General features: G+C 34.4%; 3 protein-coding genes across 7 annotated transcripts; 2 read left to right on the forward strand and 1 right to left on the reverse strand.

The window, feature by feature from the left end:
• Positions 1-7,130: 7,130 nt before the first annotated feature.
• Positions 7,131-11,266, reverse strand: LOC106431041 (FK506-binding protein 5-like). 5 transcript variants are annotated; one of them, XM_013871832.3, is made up of 13 exons: positions 11,153-11,250; positions 11,015-11,046; positions 10,665-10,757; positions 10,462-10,574; positions 10,223-10,366; positions 9,953-10,028; positions 9,806-9,861; positions 9,652-9,712; positions 9,504-9,550; positions 9,277-9,334; positions 9,121-9,181; positions 8,793-8,882; positions 7,131-8,409 (listed from the first exon to the last, which is right to left on the reverse strand). In XM_013871832.3, exons 12-13 carry the CDS (start codon positions 8,842-8,844, stop codon positions 7,364-7,366), a joined length of 1,098 nt encoding a protein of 365 aa, XP_013727286.1. In that variant the 5' UTR covers positions 8,845-8,882; positions 9,121-9,181; positions 9,277-9,334; positions 9,504-9,550; positions 9,652-9,712; positions 9,806-9,861; positions 9,953-10,028; positions 10,223-10,366; positions 10,462-10,574; positions 10,665-10,757; positions 11,015-11,046; positions 11,153-11,250; the 3' UTR covers positions 7,131-7,363. The 5 variants fall into 5 exon arrangements, with proteins under 5 accessions (XP_013727286.1, XP_022545521.1, XP_013727287.1 ...); XM_022689800.2 differs by having other exon boundaries at positions 11,015-11,266; XM_013871833.3 differs by having other exon boundaries at positions 9,072-9,181; positions 11,015-11,266.
• Positions 11,267-13,251: 1,985 nt separating this feature from the next.
• Positions 13,252-16,123, forward strand: LOC106431019. The gene has a single exon (XM_013871817.2). The coding sequence runs from the start codon at positions 14,120-14,122 to the stop codon at positions 16,121-16,123; it is 2,004 nt and encodes a 667-aa protein (XP_013727271.2). The 5' UTR covers positions 13,252-14,119.
• Positions 16,124-20,361: 4,238 nt separating this feature from the next.
• LOC106431010 (putative F-box protein At1g32660) lies at positions 20,362-22,129 on the forward strand. Its single transcript, XM_013871807.3, has one exon. The coding sequence runs from the start codon at positions 20,541-20,543 to the stop codon at positions 21,858-21,860; it is 1,320 nt and encodes a 439-aa protein (XP_013727261.1). The 5' UTR covers positions 20,362-20,540; the 3' UTR covers positions 21,861-22,129.
• Positions 22,130-27,733: the final 5,604 nt, after the last annotated feature.

The following is a 27,733-nucleotide window of genomic DNA, read 5'->3' on the forward strand; positions in this document are numbered from 1 at the left end:
ACAAAAAATTATTAAAATCTAGTTGAGAGAATTGACATTTATTATATCTAAGAAGAAGTAATAATCGTTTAACTTAATACATTTTAAAATTAATTATTTTTATTTAATTTATAATAAAATTTGAAATTATTATATATATTAATTTAATATATATATATATATATAATGTTTTTACTTTTGTTAGGTTTTCTTATTCGATATTGTTTTATATTTTATTTTGAAATAAACGAATTTTGGTAATATTGATATTTTTAGAAATAGCAAACTAAAAAGCTGATTTGTCCTAATACGATTGGTGATTTTAAATTCTATGTGGACGTTCTCGATGGCTTATAGCCTCAACTTTTATATAGTATAGATTTAACAGTTTTTATGAATGGTCATTAAGATTGATGTTTGAGAAGAAAACTTTGATCTTTATACCCGACACCCAGTACTTAAGTAATTATATGAAATACACATCACAAATTTATTATAAAACTCAAAATTTAATAAAACTCAAATTTATAACACATATTTATAGATAGAAGGCTGAATGAATGTATTATTATGTATATGAGAAGTATTTATACAGGGAGGTACGTAGGTTAAATACAAGTATCAACTAATTACAAAGAGATCCTCAGAGTATATCATATTTCCTTAACATTCTCCCTCAAGATGGTGGAGCTTGAGTGACACCAATCTTGTGTCGAATGAGCTGGAAAGGAGCGCAAGCTAACGGCTTCGTTAGACCATCAGCGAGCTGGTCTTTTTTTGATACATGCGCAACACGAAGAACACCAAGCTATATCTGACCGCGAACGAAATGGTAATCAATAGCTATGTGCTTTATCCGGGAATGGAATACAGGATTAGCACATAAGTATGTAGCTCCAAAATTGTCACAGTAGACTGTGGGGACAGTGAGAACATGTACACCTAGTTCCATGAGTAATGAACAGACCCATCGAAGCTGTATTCGCAACAGCACGATACTCTGATTCAGTTGAACACCGAGCTACACCTTTCTGCTTCTTAGAAGTCCAGGAAACAGGATTGGAGCCCATATAGATGATGTATGTGTTTGTCGAAACATAATCATCAGATTCACCGGCCCAGTCCGCATCAGAATACGCATGAAGTATAGGTTTAGACTGTTTGCGCAAGAAGATACCATGAGTGAGTGTACCAGAGAGGTAGCAGAGCACTCTCTTTGCGGCTTGCCAGTGGTCTGTGGTTGGCATATGCATGAACTGAGAGAGCTTATTCACGGCATAGGAGATGTCATGTCGAGTTAGAGCCAAGACTAAAGGCTTCCTACAAGTTTGTGATATTCATGAGGATCAGTGAGAACAGTGCCAGAGTTCAGAGTGAGTTTCGGATGAGTAGGAAGCAGCGTTGCTACAGGTTTTGCATTCAGCATATTTGCCTTCACCAGAAGATCCGTGACATATTTCTGTTGCATCAAGTGAATGCCTTGAGGAGTACGTATGGTCTCTATTCCAAGGAAATAGTTGAGGTAGCCCATGTCTTTGATAGAGAACCGATTGGCTAAGCTGGTGATGACTTGTTGAACTAACAGAGGATCACTTCCTGTAACCAATATGCCGTCGACATAGACTAGTACATAGATGAACTTGCCTTGATGCCGCAGAATGAAAAGTGAAGTGTCAGAGAGAGAGTTCTAAAAGCCTGACTGTATCAGAAAAGATCACAGTTCAGAGTACCATGTTCGGGGGGCTTGTTTTAAGCATTAGATGACTTTGTTAAGACGACAAACATGAGAAGGACGAGTCGGATCAGTGAACCCCGGTGGTTGAGACATGAAGACTTTCTCGTTTAGATGACCCTGAAGAAAATCTGTATTGACATCAATCTGACGAACCGGCCAAGCACAATTGATAGCTAAGCCCAATACCACTCTTATCGTAGTTGACTTGATAACATGACTGAATGTGTCCTTGTAGTCAACCCCCAGCTGTTGATGAAACCCTTTTGCCACAATTCTTGCTTTGTATTTGTCAATGCTTCCATCAGGATTAACCCTAAACCCTAAAACATCAACTTTAAACCCTAAACCTTCAACTCTAAACCCTAAACTCTAAATCATAAATCTTAAACCCTAAATCCTAAAACCCTAGAGTTGATGTTTTAGGGTTTAGATTTGAAGGTTTAGGGTTTATATTTAGGGTTTAGAGTTAATGTTTTAGGGTTTAGATTTGAAGGTTTAGTGTTTTAGGGTTTAGAATTGATGTTTTAGGGTTTAGAGTTGATGTTTTAGGGTTTAGATTTGAAGGTTTGGAGTTTAGGGTTTAGAGTTGATGTTTTGAGGTTTAAGGTTTAGAGTTGATTCTTCATGGTTTAGGGTTTAGAGTTGATGATTTAGAGTTTTAAGTTTAGATTTAAGGTTTAGGGTTTACGTTTAGGGTTTATAGTTGATGTTTTAAGTTTAAATTTGAAGGTGGTTTAGGATTTAGGGTTTAGAGTTGATTTTTCATGGTTTAGGGTTTAGAGTTGATGATTTAGGGTTTAAAGTTGATGTTTTAAGTTTAGATTAGTTAAACATATGTTTTTTTTGTGAGAGTTAATCAAAAGATTATAAATGTCTTTTACCCTTCATTAAAGATGAGGGTAAAAGTGATTACTGTAAACATAAAAAGTGGTACTTCGAAAATGATATTTTTTGGCAATTTTCCAAAATATAGTCATGTTCACAGAACATGTAATATTATAGAGTCAATGCATCAATTACCAATTTACCAAAAAATATAAAATAACATTTTTTATTTTAATCAATTTTTTTTTTGCTTTTCTTGATTCCACATAGCTAAATATAGGCAGAGTTTCTTTTTTGACTCAAGAAATAATAAATTACTAGATTTTGATCAGCACAACCGTGCATGTGATTTTATTTTCACACACATAATTATTTGTTTTACATGACTAATGGTAATATTTACCATATTACTAATTGTTTAATATAATATTTTAGTGTTAGCATATTTAAATTACGTGTTACAAAATTCTAAATTGAAATACATTATTGGTTAGGATCAAAATTTAATTGAAAAGTATTATATTAAATTAATATCGCAAATTAAATCATTTACAATTTTGTATTAAATTTGCGATATTAATTTAATATAATACTTTTCAATTAAATTTTGATCCTAACCAATAATGTATTTCAATTTAGAAAGTTGTTTTAGTTAAAATGAAAAATAATTTTTTTTTAAACAAACACGAAATTAACTAAATATTTTAAAAAAATAATAAGTGAAAAATGAAATATGCATTTTTTTTAAAAATAAATACAAAATTAATTAAATATTAAAAGGTTTATTTTAAGGGGAAATTACATGATACCACTTTTCATTTTTACCACCACTAAATAGACTTTTTCAAAAATACATTTTTCATTAAGTGGCAAAAGACTCTTATGTCTTTGTTCTGTATATATAAATATTTAAATTAATAAAAAACTAAAAAAAAAAAAAAATTTAATTTTTTCGAATTATACTATTTCGAAATTCAAACCCTAAACCATCAATCCTAAACCTTTTTTTAATACGAACCCTAAACCCTAAACCATCAATCCAAAATCTTTTTTTTTTAAATACAAACCCTAAACCCTGAAACATTAACTCTAAACCCTAAACCCTGAAACATCAAATCTAAACCCGAAATCCTAAACCTTCACCTCTAAACCCTAAAACATCAACTATAAACCCTAAACCCAAAACTTCAACTCTAAACCCTAAACCATCAACACTAAACCCTAAACTATCAACACTAAACCTTAAACCCTAAAAAGTAAACTCTAAACCTTAAACCCTAAAAAAATAACCATAAACCCTAAAACATCAACTCTAAACCCTAAACCTTCTAACTCTACACCCTAAACTCTAAACCCTAAATCCTAAACCCTAAACCCTAAAACCCTAGAGTTGATGTTTTAGGGTTAGATTCGAAAGTTTAGGGTTTTTGGGTTTAGGGTTTACATTTAGGTTTTTGAGTTGATATTTTTGGGTTTAGATTTGAAGGTTTAGGGTTTTAGGGTTTAGGGTTCGAATTTCAGAAAAAAATTGGGTTTAGGGTTAAGGGTTTACGTTTAGAGTTGATGTTTTAGGGTTTAGAGTTGATGTTTTAGGGTTTTGATTTGAAGGTTTAGAGTTTAGGGTTTAAAGTTGATGTTTCGGGATTTAGGGTTTAGAGTTGATGTTTCGGGGTTTAGGATTTAGAGTTGATAGTTCGTGGTTTAGGGTTTATAGTTGATGATTTAGGGTTTAAAGTTGATGTTTTAAGTTTAGATTTAGGGTTTAGCGTTTAGAGTTGATGTTTTAGGGTTTAAATTTGAAGGTTTAGGGTTTAGAGTTGTTGTTTCGGAGTTTAGGGTTTAGAGTTGATGTTTCATGATTTAAGGTTTAGAATTGATGATTTAGGGTTTAGAGTTGAAGATTTAGGATTTATAGTCGATGTTTTAAGTTTAGATTAGTTAACCATATGTTTTTTTTTTTGTCAAAGTTAATCAAAATATTATAAATGTCTTTTACCATTCATTAAAGATAAAGGTAAAAGTGGTTAGTGTAAACATGAAAAGTGGTACTTTAAAAATGGTATTTTTGGTAATTCCCTTATTTTAATGAAAAATAAAAAATATATATTTATATTGTAAATAAAAAGATATGAAAAATTATATTCAGATGCAATTTCAGAAATATACGAATATTTATTTAATTTTTTGTTTTAGAATATTAATATATTTATACAAAATATAGTTAAAGCAACTTTCTAAGAGGTGGTCCAAATAAAAAAATCACACATGAACTAAGTCATGACTTCTGTTTTAATATTATAGGCTAGATTTATATAATCACAATTTTTCTTTATTTAAAGTAGGTATGAGCATAAAATCCAAAATCCAAAATCAAAACTGAACCTAAACCAAAAATCCGATCCTTACCCGGCTTGAAATATAAGAAATACCATAATGGTTCTTGTAGGTGATACAAAACATATCTGAAGTGTTATTACTCGAAGCCGAATAGGTAACCCAAAAAATCAAAAAATCCGAATCTTGAAAATCGATTCTAAATTAATAAAAATATAAATATTTGAAACATAAATATGTACTTCAAATATTCAACCTTATATTTATTTTGAAGTAATATCTAAAAATAAGTATTAAAATAAGTACCTTAAATATCCAGTTATATATGAATAATTATTTCTTTATTATGGTTTCTTTTAAATTTTGGATTAAACTTCAGATATACCCGAACTGAAACCATATAACGCGAATCTGAATGATATATAGTTACTTTATGGGGTTTAGGATGTGATACAAATTAGAACCAAAACCGATGTGTTATATCCAAACCGATCCGTACGTACAAATTTACCAACATGAGATCTTAGATGTAATATAAATTAGAACCGAACACACAAAATGTCCAATCTGTATCTCAACAGGTATATGAACGTCCAAGTTTAACTTAAAATGTGTTTTATGTTTTGCTCAGTTAGTTTATATTTGATAAATATTTTACATGTTTGTTTGAATAACCCTTAAAAACTATACTCATAAAAATATTAATAATAGTATGTTCCATAATGTATTAAACATTAATAGTAGCTAATTATTATTATTTATTTTATCAAATAAATTTATATATGTATAACTAATCTTAATACTCTAACTATAAGAATTATATTTTTATGTATTTGGTGAGGGTTTTAAAGTATTTGTTTTTGGTATTTGGATTTAATGTATACATGTATATATACGAATTAGTAGGCATAGATCATTATTTATTATACTAATAAATAAAATATACTTGATTAGTTAGTTAATTTTGTATTAATATAAACTGAATATGTTAGTTTCAAAAAATAATAGATTAGTTATTTAATTTCTTGATTTTAGACATGATATATATTTAATAAGTATAAGTACAAACTAGGTGTCTTGCCCGCACATGCGGGCATAATCTTCTTATAGATATTTATTATTTTATAATTTGTTAATTTAAAAACAACATGTTAAGTTATTATTTATATTCTTAACAAGTTTATACAAACCATAAAATAATTTGTATATCACAGCAAATCTCATTAAAATATATATACTAATTATTGTTTTGAAATTTTCAAAACACTCATATATTAGAAATGTTTTAGACTATATTTTTATACAAATGTTTTTTCTTCATTAATATTTAATTATATACTATTTTATATCTTAACTTTTATTATAAAAATATTATTTAAAGATAACAACACAACATATAAGTATTATCTTATTTTTTAGAAATATAAAATATTATTTCAAGATAACAACAAAATATATGAGAATTATCTTCTTAGAAATTTAATATTATTAATATAAAATTTGTTTTTAACTAAATTATTATATATAGTAATTTATTAAAGGTAACAACGACATTAACCAGTCTAACTTTTAACGTGAAAGCTCGATTCCAAAAATTTACTTCGCAAATAATAGTATAGATTATATATAGCAATTTATTAAGGGTAACAACGACATTAACCAGTCTAACTTTTAACGTGAAAGCTCGATTCCAAAAATTTACTTCGCAAATAATAGTATAGATAGATAATAGGAAAACTAGTTAAAAATTGAACCGATCATATCAGATCTAATCAGATATACAAATCTCGATAAAGAAATATCTTAACGGCGTAATTGGTGATAAGTAAAAAAAAAATTAGAGTTTGATGAATAGTTGCAGAAAACACATACACTATTACTTAAATAATTAGAGTTTGATGAATAATACGTTTTTGAATTTGATTTTTTTCTTCTTCTTTTTTCAAAAAAAAAAAAAAAAATTTTCTAAAGTTTATTTTAAAGTCAAAAAGAAATTTGAAACTATTTTAATTTTTTTTTGTATCATATTGGCTCATCATGTTACGTGCATGTTAAGTAGATTGGCACATCTCACAACAGGCTCCTTCCTGTTTCCATTGGCTCCGGCCTTGTTCTGATCTGACATCAAGATTACACTAAATGGCAAAGTTTATCCACACAGATCAATATAAGGAAGTGATGCAATTCTCTATAGCTCAAGTTTCTGAATGCAAGCTAATTTCTCAGTACCACTAATCTGGAGGTAGAAGATATGCAGTTACGTGGTAAAAGCTGTTTCCAAAAAGAGAAGTCTAACGACAAAACATAAGAGAAGTCTCAAGACAAAACAAAAGAGAAGTCTCAGGACAAAACATAGCAAGTTCAACGACATGAAGCTTCATTTAATCTTCTAGTGTCTTTCTGAATTATCATCTCCCAATAACTCATCAAACATCGTGTTCAAGTAGCGAGTCCACGTATCATCAGCAGCTGCTTCTTCCAAGTTCACCCTCATGAGGATGTACCTGCAACCCCCCCCTGCTGCTCCACCTCATTCACACGTGTCTGCTCTTCCTCATCATCAGCAGCAGCAGCAGCTTCTTCTTCCAAGTTCAGCACCTGATCCTGCAGACTCTGCTGCTCGTTCACATGTTCTAGCGTCTTTTCTGAATCACCATCTTCGAACAAGTCATCAATCGCCAGACCATCATCGTCAGTGTTCAAGAAGCGAGCCCAGTCCTCGTCATCGTCATCGTCCAGAAAATCATTCACAAATGTCAGCGCTTCCTCATGAGCAAAGTTGACCACCTGCTCCTGCAGACCCTGATGCTCATTCCCAAGTTCAACCTCATGAGACTGCACCTGCTGCAACCTCTGCTGCTCATTTGCAAGTGTCTGCTCTACCTCATCAGAAGCAGCAGCTTCTTCTTCTTCCAAGTTCAACACCTGCTCATGCAGACCCTGCTGCTCATTCACAAGTTCAACCTCAGGAGCCTGTACCTGCAAACCCTGCTCTTCCTCATCAGCAGATTCTTCTTCTTCTTCTTCTTCTTCTTGTTCTTCTTCTTCTTCTTCTTCTTCTTCTTCACTGATATCAGAAGGATAATCCACTTCAGGCTTCTTGACAAAGATGAGATGGGCTACACAGATTTTCTCGAACTTGTTGGAAAACCTTGTGTACTCGAATTGGAACCATCCAGTTTTAACTTTGCCTTTCATTAGTTCATACTTCTGTTTGATGCCTACCAGCTGCGCACCAATGTAGATGTTAGTACTCCTGCCCCTTGCCTTCCATGTCCCCAAGTCTCCAAGCCTTCTATCAACATTCTTCTTATCCGTGGCTTGTTGTTTCCTATGCAGAAAAAACCAGTATTCATCTTCTTCAAAATAAGGATACGCTGCTGCACTCCACCCGTTACTAGATACTGTGTCTTGGAGATCTGCATGGGAATGAAACTGTACAGCACAAGTAGGCATCTGCTCCTTCCGTATGAAACGCTTGAGCAAAAGGATCACTTCAGGACTCTTGGGAGAAAATCGTACATAATCAGGGAGATCTGAAAATAAAAATATCAAGGCAATATCAAGACCAGAACGATCACTTCAGCTCCATACCACTAATGATAAAGACACAAACAATAAAGGCAAATATCATATCAGCTTCTTCTGTAATCAATTCCTAAATAAATTCACAGATCAACTTTCCGTAAATAACGTCACCTAGATGAATTTTTAAAATCAGCTTCATTTCAAAATCAAATACGCCAAAGCAGCAAAATCCGTATCTGTTCCATAATCGGCTTATTCTAAAATCAATTTCTAAATAAATGCGCAGATCAACTTTCCGTAAATATAAATATCGTCACCTAGATGCATTTCTAAAATCAGCTTTCCGTTTCTGTTCCATAATAATCAGTTAAGTTTCCGTAATCAACCATACCTAGTGGAGGATTTGGTGCCGCCGCCATATTTGCTGGATTTGGTGCCGCCATATTTGCTCTTGCTCTTGCTCTCCTCTCTCAACAAAACCCTAGAAAAATTTGACGAGGGAAGAGAATGAGACTCACTCAGGTTATAGACTGAGGGGAAATATCAGAAAAGGTTTTAAAAAAACCCCAAAACTTCTCCAAAGGATTTAAAAAACCCCAAAACTTCTCCAAAGGTTTAAACAACCCCTCCCCAACCAATAATACTGTTTCATACTAATATTTTTATTTACCTATCTTTATCTGTAAAAGCATAATGAGACAGACGGTCACAATACTGACCTCCAATACTTTCAACCAACATGTAATCATTACAGCTTCCAATATTATCTTTTCTAGGCTCCTGAGACAAGAACAATGCATATAGAAACCATCAGTGATGTCCACACGAATCTTTCTGTCATTATTCAAAATAGGACATTTAGATATAGAATATACCTGTTGCATTTGCGTTGCAGGGAATACATCCTCAAACCTTTAGCAGCTTTATACGCATCTGGATTATGCTCAAACACAGAATAAAAAAGCATGATTCTAGTTTAAAACTTGTGAACAGGTAAAAAGCATACATGTGATGTTGGTTTGAGATTTACATCAGGAATCCAACCCACCAAACAACATATCAAGAACACCAAAAGGCAAAAACAAGATGTATAAATACACACCTAGTAAGATTGAGCACTTTTGAGATTGCAAGGTGAGACTTCTGATCCTGTTCAAGGAAGTATGTGCAATGAGCATTGTTGTCTTGGTGATTTTTAATAGACGAATAGCATAGCGACTAAGAATGCAACTTAGTTGAAGAAAAGGTACCTAGCAAAATAGGAATGTGCCAAATGTTGGGAGCATCAAAGAGAGTGAAGATATGCTCAAGCTGAAACAACAACCATAAGCTGGTAATATTAACAAGAGATTTCAAGTAAATAGAGGACATAACAACAAGGAACAAAAGGTAGCAGCATCTTACCGCCGGGACAATCGCAAAACTGGAGCTAGTTTTTCTTTTACATTCTCTTCAAATGCCTTAATGAAGAAAAGGATTTGAGAATTTTGTATCCGAAATAGAAGATAAACAACACACAAGATACTCAAAATTTCTAGATGAGAGACAAACCTTTGTGCTCCGACAAGCTAAGATATCTGGTGTCAAGCCCAAGCCTCGGACACTATGCTGTGCCGGTTTTAGTTTTCTGAAAGAAAGCAACAAAGCAAAATGAGGTTTAAGTAGACACTAGATTTATTTTCTGGTTGTTAATAATTTAAGAATATATAAAGTTTAAGAAGAATTGTGTTAGCTGATTATCTTCTTCTTCTTTTTTTAACACATATTATGTAATAATTTATAATATAAAAATGATTTTTGACATAAGCACAAGAGGCGAACCTTAATGAAGAGTCAGTCATTCAAGGGCTTGAGATCTCTGATGTCCTCTGTCTCAAGAATGCCAACGATGTCATCTTCCTTGAGAATATCGTTGAACTCAACCTCGGTTCCTGAGTATTTGGCGTAAATGATTTGTGCTCCAGTCTGCACCAGGAAGATAGAACAAAAAGGGCCTTTCAGATAAAATTTATTAGCATAAAACAAAGCAAATAAAGAAAGAGGGGATGTGAGGCTATTACAGGGGCAGTGATATCGATTTTGTTCTTTCCAATAGTTCTTTGTGCTCCGACAAGCTAAGAGATATCTGTGTCAAGCCCAAACCTCAGGACACTATGCTGTGCCGGTTTGGTTTCTGAAAGAAAACAACAAAGCAAAATGAGGTTTAACAGAATCAAATGGTGTCAACATCATGGCTGCGGAAAACCAAAGTAGTATAATTGACCTGTTCACCAACAACATTAAGCACAGGCACGAGGCTGACGTGGACCAGACAGAAATTCCCTGGTCCTGAACTCATTATCACATACACCCTCCTCTACAATTGAAACAAAAGAGTTGTGTGTGAAAGTCGCATCAGCAGTTCGAACTATATTGATTCAATCAATTGGCTCTATAAGCATATAGCAAGATGGATCTAAGACCCCTAATTTATTCAAATTCACAATCGTCAAGAATAATAATAACCTAGAAAGGCGAGGACTTTCCAAACGGGTTTTCAATATAATTCCAGAGAAGAAGAAATTGAGCAAAGGGTATTTATTTCAATCATCGAAAAAAAGAAATATATCAAACCTTCGAACTCAGCGTCGTCACCCCCAGAAAGGCTATCGATTCCAGATCCAAAGGAAGAAAGAGTTGCCCGAAACCAAAAACAAAAAAAAAAAAACTTCAAATATTCATCCACCAGATTACAATCCTTTGGCATCATACCGTAAGAAGCCGCAGAGCCACTGAGATCGAACGAAGAAGATTTATGATACAAAGACAAAGTCAAATCGACTAATATCTTTCTCGTGAGTTCTCGTTTTCACGACCAGTTACGTCGCCCCACGTGTCCTTCGTTAGATTGTGTTTACTTCGTTAGATTCTGTCTTGCCTCCTCGGTAAAAAAAAGCTATATATGCTTCAACTTTTACTAATTACTAGATCATATAGTATACAAGATATGAGCCTTTTTGTTTAATGTTTTGATTTAATAAAAACCATAAAATAATAAATTATTTTATCATAGTTTTATGTAGGGGTGGGCGTTCGGGTACCCGTTCGGGTTCGGATCGGGTATTTCGGATTTTCGGGTATTTCGGTATAGAGGTCTAGAACCCGTTCGGGTATTTCTGTACTTCGGGTCGGGTTCGGGTATTTTTAGTTCGGATTCGGTTATTTCGGATCGGGTTCGGATATTTAGATTTTGAAAAAAAAAAATTAAAATTTTCATTTCTCAAGTTTATTGTATTTAAAAATATAACTTTTAGTTAACTAATTTTTTATTTTTAATAGATTGAATGGTTAATAGATTTGGACATAACATTTTAAAACTAAAAAGGCACTAATTTAGTTTTTTTTTTTAATTTTGGATATAACTTTTTGTTAATTTTTGAAATAAAAAACTTGACATGCATTTTAAGTGAGTAGCAAATCATTTTTCCGTAATTGTATGTATATCATATGAACTTAAATTATGTGTAGTATCAATATAAATATTTTATATAAAATGAGAGATATAAACTAGAAACATAAGGTTAATTATACATATGTTCGGTTATATTCGGATATCCATTCGGGTTCGGGTATTATCCGTTCGGGTTCGGGTATCCAATCTCTCCTTATTCAATACCCGTTCGGGTATTTTGCTACTTCGGTTCGGATTTCGGTTCGGTATTTTCGGATCGGGTTCGGGTGCCACTTCGGATATCGGGTAAAGTGCCCACCCCTAGTTTTATGATTATTTTTTTGCATATGTTGTTTGAGATTTGTTTTATAATTAAAATCTGTTTTCACACATAAGTTCAAGTTAATATTTATATTTTATAATTATGATGCATAGATGAATTGTTATAAAATTTGTACTTAGGATTAGAGAAAATACTAACGTTTAAACTGAACACAACCCAAAATAAATAAAAATTGAATGAAAAAAAAATGAAAGTCAAATACACCAATCGAGTCACTAACAACATTATACATGTTCTTATGTACTAATTTAATGTTTTATTAAATAAGTCTTTAAATTTTTATTATGCTATTATTTTTTTAAAAAAAGAAAACATTCTATTTTATAAATTTCTTATTTATTTAAAATTAAAAATAATATTAAATACTTTTTTACAATTTTGTTTAAGATTTTAGAAAAAGAACAATTATTGTCATATAACCTAGAACAATTATTGTCATATAATCTTTTACAATTATCTTCTCTTTAGAATTTCAGAAAAAATAAATTGCTATCAAATAATTATTTTAGTTATTAATAAATAATTTTAAATAAATATATTTACAATTCGTATCGTACTAATTTTAAACTTCTTTTGTTAATTAAATAATATTTAGTATCATGTTCATCACCAAATACTCTCTTAAGAATATTATCAAATAAATTTTTACAATTCTCTTTTGGTTAGGACTTGAAAATATGATACAAATTTCTTTTGTTTAGGAATTTTTTTATAAAAAAGGAAAAAAAATATTCTTTTACAGTTTTTAGGATTTTAGAAAAGGAAATTAAAATTACATAATCTTTTACAATGATATTTTGTCTAGGATTTTGAAATATAAAATTTCTATCAAATAATTATTTTCAGTTAATATTAACTATTTTTAAAAGTTGCCGTTTTCAAAATTCGTGTTTTTAATATCAATAATATTTTTTACAATTTTTCTTTACAACTAAATAATTGTTACTATCATGTTTATCATTAATTTTTAATTAATAATTACTATTAAATAAAATTTTACAGTTTTTTCTGGTCAGGATTTATAGAAAAAAGAAGATAAAAAATCTTAATTGGTTTTATAAAATTTTTAAGAAAACATAAAAAAAAATTTGAAGTTTGAATTTTTCTTTTTGGGTTTTATAAGTTGAACAATTTTACTTGATTTTTTTTTACAAAAATTTGATTTTTTAGTATAAATGTTTTTCAAAAAAAAATGTTTGAATATATTGTAGTTTTAGACAGATTTATAGTCAATTTTTTCCCGTTTTTGACTAATAAATCATTAGGATAGAGTTAATTTATTCCATATTATATTTTGGTGTGATCCATTAGAGATGTGGACTGGTTTAGTTCCATGGACAGCCCACATATTTTGGTGTGATCTATTAGAGAGAATAAATTCATCTAAAAAATAAATTTTTGAAAATGCATGTTTAGTACTTTGAAGTCTGAGGGTCCAAAAGTCAAATGCTCCCAGGCCCGAGTATCAAAGCAAGCCGCAACCACTTTCTCGAGAATGGAGCCCCTCCTTCTAAACCTCGTACGGACGGTGGTTTGATTTAGATCTACTTCTTTCCGGCGACATTTTCATAACTTTTTAAAAAATTCTTCACTTTTCACCGGTGCTTCTCTCGTCCTAAACTCCCAAGGAAATCTCAAGTCATGGAATCTTTCAACAGTCTGATGGAAACCTCTTACCAAAGAAATGCTTTCAACATCTCAACTCAGTACAGTTTGACACTCTCTTCAGACCGTTGCGTTTAGCTCGGTTCTGACTAGAGTCTTTCAAAGCTGTAATCCTACAATTTTCCTCCATGCTATATCTCCTTTGTTAAGTCCAAGCTCCTACAATAGGAAGACCTTACCGGTGTTTTCTCCAGATCTGCAAACGGTGCTTCTGCTCCTCATTTAAAGTTTCCTCCAAGACCTCTTATTCTCAAGCTTAGAGTTTTCTCAGACCCAAAGGATGTCTCAACCAAGTAACAACCTCAACTTGAACAATAAGGAACCGCATGAAGAGGAAGATGATGACTTGGTTATCCTTCCCGACGTCGACAACTCTGAGCTCATTGCTCGCTACCAACTCAGCCTAGTGGGTAGGCTCTTCAAGAAAGAGCGACGAAGTGTTGAAGCCCTCATTGCTCTCCTGCCTAGACCTAGTATCTGGGATGTGGAAGGTAGAGCCAGAGGTGTGGATTTAGGGAACTATAGGTTTCAATTTGACTTTGATTCAGAAGCGGACCTTCATAAGGTGTTAAGCAAACGTCCATGCCATTTCAACAAGTGGTCTTTCGCTTTGGAACGCTGGACTCCCCACATAGGCCATTCATTCCCTAACAAGATGACTTTCTGGGTTAGCGTCACTGGTATCCCGACACACTTTTGGCTTGACCCAATCTTCAGAGCACTGGGGAAGAGACTCGGGCTAGTAGGAAATGTGGAAGCAAAGGCAGCAAAATTTGAGCTGGAGCTGTATGCAGAGCTTCCCTTGAAGGTTAATCTCCGTGCCCAACTACCCTCGGGTGAAATCGTCCCTGTATCTCTAGAATACTCAAACCTCCACCGCTGGTGCCACAACTGCCGCCTCCTATCTCATGAAGTCGAAACTTGCCCCCAGCTATCTGATGAACATAAAGAACATCTCACTAAAGAGAAAGAGTTAACAAGAGACCAAGGTCTATACTCCAGAAATGAGGCAAATAGGAATGGCGAGAACTCAAGGAGATCGAGAGCACCTGATTCAAAGGCTCCTGTGCTGCAAGAAAGGCGACCGGGAGATTACTCTCAAAGAGACAACAGGGACAGCGTTTGGAAACGCATTGACTCCCGTAATGCTTCTAGAGAGAATCCCCGCCGAGACCACCATCATGCTCCTCGTGAACTAGAAAAGCAGCCACACCAAAAAGAAACTTACAACAAGAGAAGATATGAGGAATCTTTTGCCTCAAGTAGACAAAGAGTAGAAGAACGGAAAGCAACGAGCAAAATTTTACCTTCTAAGAAAATCTCTGAGGAAGAGCACCTCCCCTCAGCCTCTCGCGCGAAACAACCTGCTCTCCCTACTGCCCCGCTTGAACCCGTGACTGAGGAACCTCAACGAGAAAGCATCAGAACTTCATCCCCAGAACATGTAAGAGAAAGGCCATTTAAGCTTAACCTTCAAAAGAGATCATCAGCAAATCAAAAGCTGAAAGGGAAAGAGTCTGACTTGGAAATCGCATCTGACGAAGGAAGCTCTGCAATAAAAAGCTTAAATTTCAACGATGAGAAGCTTCTTTCCCTAAACAATCCACAAGACGCCCCGCTGCTAATCCCCCCTGTAAAAGAAAAAGAAAAGAGCTGGTATGAGCAGACTCTAGAAGAAGAAGAGATTCTGAATCAAGAGATAATTAACAAAACTGACATGCCTGTGGAGAAGACGATGGAGACAGTGGAGGATCCCGATGCTGAAAAAATCTTAGAGGATGAAGATTGGATGGTTAATGAGGTTAACTATGATGATGATGACCTGATGGATGAAGATGACTTGCTAATTGAAGATATGGAACAGGAGGAGGCGTTGATCGTCTCTGCGAAAGTGTCGAAGCAATTGGCGATTGATGGTCTCTCTGCTTTGGAGGAAAGCAATAAATTTTCTGAGAAAACAAGCCCACATGCTCGATCAGATCACCGCTCGGATTCTCGTTCTACTCAGACGCCTTCCTCCAGTTCGCGTCCATCTCCGGCGAAGAAGAAAAGAGGTTCTCCAAGCCCCATCGCTACTGGCGTTTCTCTCAGACAAAGAAACCTTGTGGTGGGCCGGACTTCATCAAAGCAAAAAGTTTCAAAGAATAGGCCAAAACTCCATAAGGGTCTCTCTACAGCCTATACTCAAGTTCCAAGTGATATTGAAAAAGCAGAGATGTTTCCGAAGAACATTAAAAAATCAGCCAAGGTGGGAAGTAATAAACCACCAAAAATTCCAGGATGAACACAATTGCATGGAATTGTCAAGGGGCGGGAGCCGACTTGACTAAGGAGCATCTACATGAGTTGTTTCATTGTTTTTTACCTAAGTTTTTATTTCTTTCTGAGACTAAGAACAATCGGAGGTTTTTGCAAGATGTGCAAGTATCTTTTGGATATGATCATGTTTTTACTGTTGACCCTGTTGGTAGAAGTGGTGGACTTGCACTTTTTATATGGATGACCCGTCGGTCGGTTACTATTTTATATACGGATGCGCATATGATTGATATTGAGACTAGACTTGAAGGACACGCGATTTTTATGACCTTTGTGTACGGGGACCCTGTTGTTAGACATCGAGACCTAGTTTGGGAAAGATTGTCACGCATGAGTACCAACCGAGGTGGAGCATGTTTTATGATTGGAGATTTCAATGAGATCACCGGAAATCATGAGAAGAGGGAAGGAAGGCGTCGTTTAGAGAGCTCTTTTCTCCCTTTCCGTATCATGCTAGAAAATTGTGGAATGCTTGACTTCCCATATAAAGGAAACTCATTCTCGTGGGTGGGAAAAAGACGATCCGGGAAAGTTAAATGCAAACTTGATAGAGCAGTTGCAAATGAAGAATGGCACGCCTTATTTACCCATTCCATTGTAGAATGTTTACAACTATGGGGGTCGGATCACAGACCGGTCTTGGCACGCATTCAATCTAATGTTAGGCGGACAAGGAAGAGCTTCAGATTTGACAAAAGATGGATAGGAAAACCAGGTTTCAAGGAAGCGGTAATCTCGGGATGGGGACAGTTTGAGGAAATTCCAGTCCGAAATTTTCATCAAAAAATTACCTCATGCCGAAATAAAATCAGTTCTTAGAAGAAGCAAAATCCAATGAACTCTGATATATTTATTAAAGAGTTAAAACATAAGATAGACTTGTCACAAGATGATGAAAACTCTACAACGAAAGAATTGGAGGATTTGAGAAAACAATTAATTTTGGCCTTTCGAGAAGAAAACAAGTTTTGGGAACAAAAAAATAGAGATCAGTGGTATAGAGATGGGGATAGAAACACAAAATTTCATCATGCCATTACAAAACAACGGAGAGCCCACAATAGGATCATCAGTATCAAAGATAAACATGGGAGGCTGGTAGAGAGTGAAATCGAGGTGGAGAACGTGGCTGTTCAATACTTTCGAGACCTTTTCTCTACCTCTTCGCCGACAGAGCTAGACACCTCCCTCTGGTTCATTTCTGAAAAGGTGTCTCATGCCGATAATAGGTTACTTTTGGAGGAACCCACGGAACAGGAGATTAGGAGAGCTCTCTTCGACATCAACCCGGATAAAGCACCCGGACCGGATGGCATGACCAGTAAATTGTTTCAGAAATTCTGGCGTGAGATGCGTCAAGACATTATTAGACTTGTACAAGACTTCTTTGCGACAGGCAGTTTTGACCCACTTTTGAACCAGACAAATATCTGCCTCATTCCGAAAAAGAAGAAACCTCGGGATATTGTTGAGTTCAGACCTATCAGTCTCTGTAATGTTAGCTACAAGATTATTTCTAAGCTACTATGTAAGAGACTTAAGAGGGTTATCCCGCACTTGATCTCAGAGACACAATCTGCCTTTGTGGCAAAACGTTTGATTACTGACAATATCTTGATAGCACAAGAGAACTTTCACGCTCTAAGGACGAACCAGAGATGTAGGAGTGATTTTATGGCTATTAAAACAGATATGAGCAAAGCTTATGAGAGAGTGGAATGGAATTTCCTAGCAGCCTTGATGTTAAAGATGGGCTTTGATGAAAGACTGGTTGATCTCATTATGTGTTGTGTCACGTCGGTCACATATCAAGTTTTAGTCAATGGGCAACCAAGAGGGCGAATCTTACCTAGGAGAGGTTTGAGACAAGGAGATCCCCTCTCCCCTTTTTTGTTTATCATGTGTACGGAAGCGTAGATCTCACTTTTGAACGGAGCAGAAGCGGAAAAGAAGATTGAAGGCCTTCGGGTTGCTAGGGCGAGCCCAAGGATCTCCCATCTTCTATTCGCAGATGACAGTCTTTTCTTCTGTAAGGCGGAATTAAGCCAATGCAAGGAGATCATGGACATTCTAGAAATATATGGGAAGGCATCAGGACAGCGACTTAATGCGTCAAAATCCTCGATGTTTTTTGGAAACAGAGTGGAGTTGGCTCTGAAGAAAGATATAAAAGAAGTCCTTGGCTTCTCTTCTGAAGGAGGCATGGGGATGTACCTTGGTTTACCCGAACAAATATGTGGCTCAAAAATGAAAGTGTTCTCCTTTGTACAAGATCGTATAAATGGGCGAGCCAACACTTGGTCATCTAGACTCCTCTCCAAAGGAGGAAAAGAGGTCCAGATTAAATCTGTGGCCCAAGCAGTTCCGACTTTTGTGATGTCATGTTACTTGCTTCCACAAGGCATTACCGATAAACTAAGGAGCACAACTTCAAATTTTTGGTGGAGCTCAAAACAAAATAGCAGAGGTTTGCATTGGATAGCATGGGACGAGATCTGTAACCCCAAAGATTCGGGGGGGGGACTAGGTTTTCGAGATATCCACGACTTCAATTTAGCGCTTCTTGCAAAACAATTGTGGAGATTAATTCAGTACCCGAACTCTTTGTTAGCACGTGTTTTAAAAGGAAGGTACTACAATCATACCTCTCCTTTGGAAGATCGACGAACATACTCACCATCATATGGATGGCGCAGTATCATTGCAGCAAGGCCTCTACTCATTACGGGTTTACGGAAAACGATTGGAACAGGGCGAGATACGAGGGTTTGGAGTGAGGCTTGGGTTCCAGACTCAGTGGCTCGACCACCTAGACCTGCTGACCACATTGTTTACAGACTACCCCAACTTCTTGTTCGGTCCTTTATTAGGAATGATACTAAGGAGTGGGATATCCAGCTTTTACGAGAATTCTTTCACCCGGATGATATCACTTTGATACTTGGGCTAAAACCATCTCGATCTCTTGTCCCAGATGGATATGTTTGGAATCACACAAAATCAGGAATGTATTCAGTTAAAACCGGTTACGACCTACTCCAATCAATCAAGCTGAGTACACAAGAAGGCGTTATACAACCGAGTATCACGAGCCTCCAGAGCCATGTGTGGAAGCTAAAGGCCCCGAGCAAGATGAAACATTTCTTGTGGCAGGCTATATCGGGCTTTGTGGCGACGGCAGAAAGGCTCACGTATAGGCACCTGGGCACCGATAGGAGTTGTCCTAGATGTGCTGACCCATTGGAGTCGATTAATCATCTTCTTTTTGAATGCCCCCCTGCCCTTCAGGTTTGGGCTTTATCGGACTATCTGTCCCTTCCGGGTTACTTCCCGAGTACATCTATATACCAAAACATGAACTTTCTGTTTTGGAAGAGAAAAGAAGTGGCTCCACTGAGACCACAATTCGATACCTTTCCATGGATCTGTTGGTACATTTGGAAGGCGAGGAACGACAAATTCTTTAATGGAAAAGTCGTATCTCCGGTTGATACTCTCCAACATGCGTCCCTTGAGGCAGAATGTTGGAGGAAGGCTAATGAAAAAGAGGAAGCAAACGAGGACCATGACGATCCTCCTATTTCAGAGGTCGAGATAGTGCCTCCTTGGATACCCCGAATCCCTACCTGTCAAATTGATGCGTCATGGATCAATAATGGTAGCGTAAGTGGCTTAGGGTGGAGCCTGAAGGATCATATGGGTTCTGAACATTTTGGATTACGGGCGTGCAATAGGGCCCTCTCAGCTCTACATGCTGAGATGGAAGGTTTACTTTGAGCAACCTCATGTATGAGAGACATGAGGATAGCTTCAATACGGTTCGAGACGGACTGCTCGGATCTCGTGGACATGACTACTAATCCAATGGATTGGCCAACTTTTGCGACAGAGATTGAGGTGTTTCAGAGACTACATGAGAACTTCGAGGATGTGAGTTTGTCTCATATTCCTCGGAGTAGGAATGGTCGAGCGGACACACTTGCAAAAGAAGTCAGGAGCAGAGGATATATTTTTTCCGATATAGATCAGACCCGGATAGACGGAGATGCTCCTCGGAGAATCGGCTCGTCTGCCACCACTTGATCTAGCTTACATGGATAGCCGACAAAAAAAAAAAAAAATTGATTTTGGAGTAAATAGGAAACTGTTTTTAAAAAAAAAAATATATATATAAAAGGGTTAAAAAAAAGGAAATTGTATATTTGTATAAATATAAATATAAACATGTGTACATCGAACGGATTTTATCTGATTTCCGACAAATAATTCCTATACGAACCTGGCGATGTCTTTGTGATTTGGTCTAATCCCCAAGAAGAAGTCTTTGCGGTTCTGTTCGATTTCCCACAAATCCAGGTCTAATTTAGGGTTTTTGGGCGACCATGAAACGCAAGGAGCGAGAGGAGGAGAGGTTGTGTAGGAGCCGAAGTAAGATAGGTCCGATTGCAGTTGATCTGAAGACTGCTAGAGTGACTAGATTGCCTGCGAGGTCGACCCACCAAGAAGCACTCCCTCAACGCAAGAAGGAGGCGGATGGTAATGAGACAAGCCCAAGTAGTAAGTTCGATTCGCTCCCTTTCGATCTAAAGATGGCTATAGTGAGTAGAATGGGTGCCAAGTCTCTTATGAAGTTCCGATGCGTGTCAAAAATTTGGTCTTCCATCATCCGAAGCAGAGGGTTCATCGATTCCTTCTTCTCTATGTCCTCAAAGCAATCACGGTTTATAGTCGCTTTGGCTAACGGTGTATGCAATGAGCCTGAAGCGAAGCTCACCTTCTTCTTCTCGTTTGGGGAGTCTTGTTCTTCTTCTTCTTTGGTACCAAACTTGGAGATGGCAATACCAGTGGGACTGAGTTCCATCAGAGAGTCTTTCGCTTCTCTCCATGGCTTTCTCACCGTTGGCGTTCATGGTGGCTTGATGGTGTGTAACCCTAGCACGGAGCAGGTCATAAAGTTGCACAGTTCCACCAGATTCGTGGGATATGATCCGATTGAAGGTCAACATAAGGCATTGTTTGTGGAATCGAGAGTCTCTCGTTCTTCTGTTCATCATCATCTAGACCACAAGGTGTTAACATTGGGAGGAGGATCATGTCAAGAATGGAGACTCATTGAGGGTACCCCTGGACCTTATAGACCGATATCAGTGGGAGTATGCGTCAATGGTGTCATCTACTATGGTGCTCGTAACTCACCCCATTTTAGGAATCCAGTTATGGTGTGTTTTGATGTTAGAACTGAGAAACTAAGTTTTATCCAAGCACATGAGACTCTCCTTCGGTGGGGCAAGGATTCCATATTTATAGATTACAATGGGAAGCTAGCTTCTATTGTGAGATACCCTTATGATCGTTTCAATAGTTTTGATTTATGGATATTAGAAGACCCCGTGAAACATGAATGGTCAAAGCAACATTGTGTGTTTCCCTCCTCCGTGTGGGATTCTGTTTGGGGCTTCGAAATGTCTTTTCCAGGAACCAACAAGGATGGGGAGATCATTATGGCTCCAACCAGCTTGTCACCTGAGGTTGGACCCTTTTACATTTTTTACTACAATGTTAAAACACAAAACGTTAGAAGAGTTAGGCTCCTAGGCATTGGAGACAATAAAGAGTTTAGACGCTCTTATGGATTCTTAAAGCAGCGTGATTGTTTTGTCCGTATCGCACCTCAACATGTCCACAGTATTGCCTCCCTCTGAGAAAGGTTCCAAATAAAAGTTTAAAGGTTTCAAGGATGTATCAGTAAAACTCAAGAGAGCATGGCAAAAAGATTGAGAGCATGGCATGCTATGGTTGTTTTTATTTGCAATTTGCAATTTGTTATCTTATATATACATGACTGAAGATTTGCGTTTCTGTAGTTGCTTGATCTGCTCGTTGTTTTTGTTCTTGTTGGGATGAGTTCGAATTCATATTTGATTGATTTCCGGTGTTATTACTTTGGAGATATTATTGTTTGTTTGTATAAGCTTTTCTCTTTACTATATGATAACCCATAAAATGATGGTCTTCGAGAAATGAATTATTTATTTGTTTAACACTTTGGAAGAAGTGCAAAATGAGCTTCCTCTTTTTGTGAGTTCAAGAGTTTGTTGCAAACTAAGTTCCTACAGTCAAACTGAATGGTAAATATGATAGAAATTATGATACTCTTGTCCATTTCCTTTTTCTTCTAGAAGGATTGCTTTCTGGTATTGTCACAAGAGTTAAACTAAACTACTACACTATTGTAAAACTGTTCCTTTTAACAACTTATTCAAATAGGAAAAAGACAAAACAAAACAAAAATGGAAAAAAAAATGAAACAAAAAAAAAAGATATTAACCAGACGCTCAACAACAACCAAGTTAAATTTAGTCAATTTAAAAGCAGTTCGATACAAAACATGTTGGAAAACGTCGTCGTACCCTTAGCATTTAGGTTTAAACTCAAAAATTTGAGACAAGGTGAGCTGGGCCAACTTCGACAACAAGACCAAACAAATCAAGTGAAGACCATCTATTGAAAAGGGTTTGTCGTTCGTCTTTTACACACATACAAAAGTGGTTGTTCACAAAGCTGAGAGCCAAGGTGTTCGAGCTAGAGAAGTTCTTCGTGGGATCTAGAGAGAACATATACAACAAGAAAGATTACAGAGGGTTCTAAGAGGAGCTCGAGGATCCACGTTTCGTTCCTCCGTGAAAGGAAAGTTCATCTTCTCTGGTGCTTTGTTCCTCGGTGTTCGTCTTCTTCTCCCGATCCGTTTGCTTCCAAGATTCGCGAAGACTACACTATTGTGATTTTATTACTTTTATCAACTATTAGGATTAAGCCTACAATAAGGTAGATGCACAAATATACAAATAATTTAAATATATTTACAATATTTAAATCATTTAGCTAAAAATTAAACTATTTTTATATTTTTATCATGTCAAATTTGTTTATTTGTTTTACAAATCATAAAATTAGCTAAAAAAAATCTAATTATTTTACACATCAAATTATAAAATATAACTAGATTTCGACCCAGGTGTATTTTTAAAAAAATATGATGCTATTTGTTTTTTATGTCACTATTTAGGGTTGAGCAAAAAACTTGAATTCGAAAAACCGAACCGATCCCAATCAGATTAAGTAGTACCAAATTCGAACCAAAATTGATTAAATATCTGAATTATTCAAAATTTTAGTATTTGAAGAACTGAAACATAATCCGATCTGAACCAAAATATTTTGGGTATCCAAAGTGGATTTATATATTTATATATATTAGTCATTTTTAGATGTAATATATATAAAAACATCCAGAATATATATGATACTTTAAGTTCGTTTAAATACTTGAAAATATATACAAATAATCAAACGTAAATATCTAAAATAGTTAAAATATACTCAAAAATACTTAAATAATTATTAATTCTCTATCTAAATATTTAAACCAAACTAATTTATATGTTAAGTTAGGTACTCTGACATATGTTATTCAAATTTATATCTAATATATTCTATTGTTTATAGATTTTTAAAAAAATTAAAGCATATAATAAATTTAAATTTTTTAAAATAATTTAAATTGGTTGTCCAAATCCGAACCGAATCTTCAAAGATCTGAACCGAACACGAAATCCCAAACAAACACGAAAGCGAACCCGAACGCCCACCCCTAATCACTATTATATATCCTATATGTGTCATCATAGGTTACAAAAAATATGTGTTATCATATAATTAATCGTATTTTATACATACCATCAAATAAGTAATCTTATAATTAATAATATTTTATTTGTACAATCATATAACTAATCACATATATCTATCTTATATTTTAATGTGAAATATAAAAACCATAATTTAAGTTGGTGTTTGAAATTGGGCTTTGTATTGTATTTTTCTTATAAATATTGAAAATATTTTTATAGTGGCTATTGGAAAATATGTTAGTAAAAAATGAATTTTTGAATATGTGTATATTTTTTAATGAATTTTTGAAATAAATCAATTTTAAATTATTATTTTGATTTGAATATGTATATCAAGTAATATAAGTACATTACTTTTTAATATAATATGATGAACTTCCAATTTTTTTAATAGCATAAGTCCATTATTATTTTTTCCTAACTTACTGCTATCAATGTTTCCAAACATCATTATATTTATTTTTTACTAATACGCATGTTTCCAAACAAAAGCTTAAAGTACTTCTACTTTAATAATATACTAGGTTAAGATCCGCGCCTTGCGCGGAATGAATATTAAATATAAATTATTTTTAAGTATTATATATTTTTTACATATTATGAAATAATAAATATATATTGAATAATTAAAAATTTAGTAACTATTACGTATATAATTAAATTGATACAAATACTTAAATAAATTTTATTAATCGAGACAAACCATTTTTCTATTTTATATACGTTATAAAATTAAGTTTACATGATATTAACATAGATATATAGTACATTTTTAATATTGACATCTGTTAAAAAATATTTTATACTCATATTATTTTTGATCGTTTGTATTTCTTTATAACAAAAAAAATTTAAATCAATGATAACAATAAAAATTTGTGAGATGTTTAATAGTTTTAGTAATTTATAATTTTAAAAACATTCAATGCAAAGTTTAAAATCTAAATATTAAGTTTTCAATAATTGTTCAAAATGTTTATCAAAAAAATTTAAAGCAAATTCGAAATTAAAATACTTATGTATTTTATATGGTATATATTTTATTTTAAAAAAATATTAATATACATATATATAAAATATTTATTAAATGAGACTTCATACTTATGTAATTTCGTAATCATTTGTATCTTGTTATAACATAAATTTTAAACCATGGATCACAAAAATTTCAATGTGAGATTTTTAATAACTTTAGTCATTTAGATTCGTTTTTAAAAATTCAAAATATAGCATATACGAAAAAATCTAAATTTTTATTATATAGTTAATATGGTTGTTTAATTTATTTTAATAAGTTAAATTTTTTAAAAAATGATAGAGAATAGAGTAATTTTTTATCAAATTATTATTAATCAAAATCATTAATTGTCATATATACTTTAGCCACATTAGGTAATTCCGTGATTTTTATTTAAGGAAACAATGAAGTAAATTTATGATTACTTTATGGTTAGTTTAATAAAAAGCTTATTATATATTTATATGGACTAACATATTTTTCTAAGGATTCTAAGAATGATTGTGTTGATGACATGTGGCTACCAAAATATGTTGTAATGCTTCTCTTTTAATATATAGGGGATATATTTTTTCAAGTTTGTTCTAATTTAGTTTCTAACAATATGTAACCTCAACTTTTTTTAACAAAAAAACATCTAACTAATAGTTGTAGCCTTAGTCTAAAGCTAATGTTAAATTTTCAAAATTACCCTTCATTTTTATACATAGTCACACACAAAAACTAAAAAGGTATTATCGTAAACTAAGCTTGTCATCATCTCCATCATCTGTCTTTGTCGTGGAAACTCATCCTCTGTTGACTCAAAAAAAAATCATTTTTTCTCCAAAAGAATCATTTTCTCTTCTCTTATGTGTTTGTCTGTTGAAATTTTCTGCAAAAAATCTAATTTCACACAATCAGATTTTGAATTGTGAGCTGTGTGAAAAAGGGTCTTTCTGATTGATTTAGAGACTTAAGAGTAAAGAAATATTGGTGCAGAGAAGAGTTGTGAGTTGGAGAAGAGTTTGGAAGTCGTTTCAAGCGGTTTCGGCGCATAGTTTTCTCTTCTCCTTCATCCTTCTTCTCGCTCTCAAGCTTGATCATGTTCTTTCTCAATCATGATGGTCTGTTTTTTTTCTTTCTTTTTCGTAATTGCTCCCTTGACTTTTCTTTTGTATGGCTAAAGTTGGGATAATTGTCTGAATCAGTTGATGGGTTTCTCTGATATTGAGTTTTGACTAAAATTTGGGTACAAACTATAAATATTGGATCCTTGTGCGTTTAACAATGTCTAAAATAGAAGCCTTTATCATCCTTTGGTTCTGTTTTTTTTTTTTTGCAGATTTAATTTTACACCTTTGCGGCTGTTTCTGACTGAAAGAAGAGGGGTTTGCTGGTTTTTCCATAATCGTGATGTGATTTCATGTGGTAGATTTTCGTTGCCTGCTCCATCTATGACATCTTTTGTGGTTATCATCTTTGCTCTTTGTTAGCATCATGTTTTTTTCTAACTTTTAAAGTTCGTATTTGTGGCAGTGGGATCCTTTTCACTATGTTATGGCAAGGCCACTGCTTGTTGCTTTTGAGATCTGGTTTTGTGTACATCTTGAAGATCAATATGAAATACTCTTTAACTTGTAATATTAATCGCGGATGTGTTTATGGCTGGTGTGTTTTATTACGATAGATTTGTTGTGTCCATGACTCCTTGTGTTGCAGTTGTTTATGATATATTTTGTTGTGTCTTACCGTTGCTTGCATTCGGTAGCGATTTTGGGACTGGGCTTGGTTTCTTAGTTATTGTTCAATAATACTTACCATCATTCCAAAAAGATGTAACTCGTTATGTTTTCTTTTCTTTTTGTTCTTAGGGAAGAATGATTCTTGTTCATTTGTGTGATGAGCTGAAATTACTGAAAACAATCATGTGCATGGTACTATTCCCATAATTTTTCTCTTGCCAATCTCTCCATCTTACTGGTTTGGAAACAATATATTTTTATCCTGAGAAGAACTAATAACATGTCATGTTACATGTTAGAAGATGTGTCAATGCATGTAGTGTTTCATGTTCTAGTTCTGAAGTAGTACGGAAACTGGTGTATGAAGTCATACAAGAAGCTGAGCTGTGCGGCGAGTGCTGAAATATGTAAGTGGTCAACATGGGTTCGACTTATACAAGCCAAGATGTGGCCGTTGGGTTGTATAATCATGTTATATAGTTTATTTAAGATGGAGAAAAACTACCTTATTCTTATGAGAAGAAAAAGAAAAGATTGCTTGAAGATCCTATGGTTAGGGTTTAGCAATCAAGATAAATACCAGGAGGCCGTCAAAGAATAAGGCACACGCCTAGGGTATTCTTGACAGAGGCACACATGTGTAAAGTGTTGTCCCACCAGACAGATATGGTGAGTTCTGTTGGTGGTTTATTTGTAGAAAACTATACTCGTCAGGAAAGACATTGAGTAGTAGTTGATGTGGTCGTTGTAACTAGATAAGAGTGGTATGCATAAGTGTGTGTTGGATATCATATATCAATTGTAGGTAGCGGTGTTTTCTAGTTAATGAATTCTGAACGTGGTCCTGTAGATGTAGTAAACAAACACCGTTAACAGTGTGTTCTTTAGTTTATGCTCATAGATTGTCCACATACAATCGAACACATAGTTCCAGCCACAAATTGCACTTTGACTTTGTTCCTTGGTGTTCGTCTTCTTCTCCATATAAGTTTGCTTCCAAGACTCGCGAAGACGCTTGCGATCTGTCTGAAAGGTTCTCAACATTGCTTTGTGATTGAGGTACTTGTAGAAGCTGCATAACAAAGATACACAAGTTAGATCAAGTCTTAATTGTTACGATATCGATTGTGTATTAGCTTTTT

Source organism: Brassica napus, chromosome A7 (assembly GCF_020379485.1).
Source record: "Brassica napus cultivar Da-Ae chromosome A7, Da-Ae, whole genome shotgun sequence".
Classification (NCBI taxonomy): Eukaryota; Viridiplantae; Streptophyta; class Magnoliopsida; order Brassicales; family Brassicaceae; genus Brassica; species Brassica napus.

Excerpts from the sequence above, each read along its gene's own strand:
- LOC106431041 (XM_022689800.2), bottom strand. The coding sequence starts at position 8,844 with ATGGCGGCACCAAATCCAGCAAATATGGCGGCGGCACCAAATCCTCCA. Across the intron at positions 8,410-8,792 it reads GGCACCAAATCCTCCACTAG|ATCTCCCTGATTATGTACGA; the intron begins GTATGGTTGATT and ends TTTTATTTTCAG.
- LOC106431019 (XM_013871817.2), top strand. The coding sequence starts at position 14,120 with ATGTCTCAACCAAGTAACAACCTCAACTTGAACAATAAGGAACCGCAT.
- LOC106431010 (XM_013871807.3), top strand. The coding sequence starts at position 20,541 with ATGAAACGCAAGGAGCGAGAGGAGGAGAGGTTGTGTAGGAGCCGAAGT.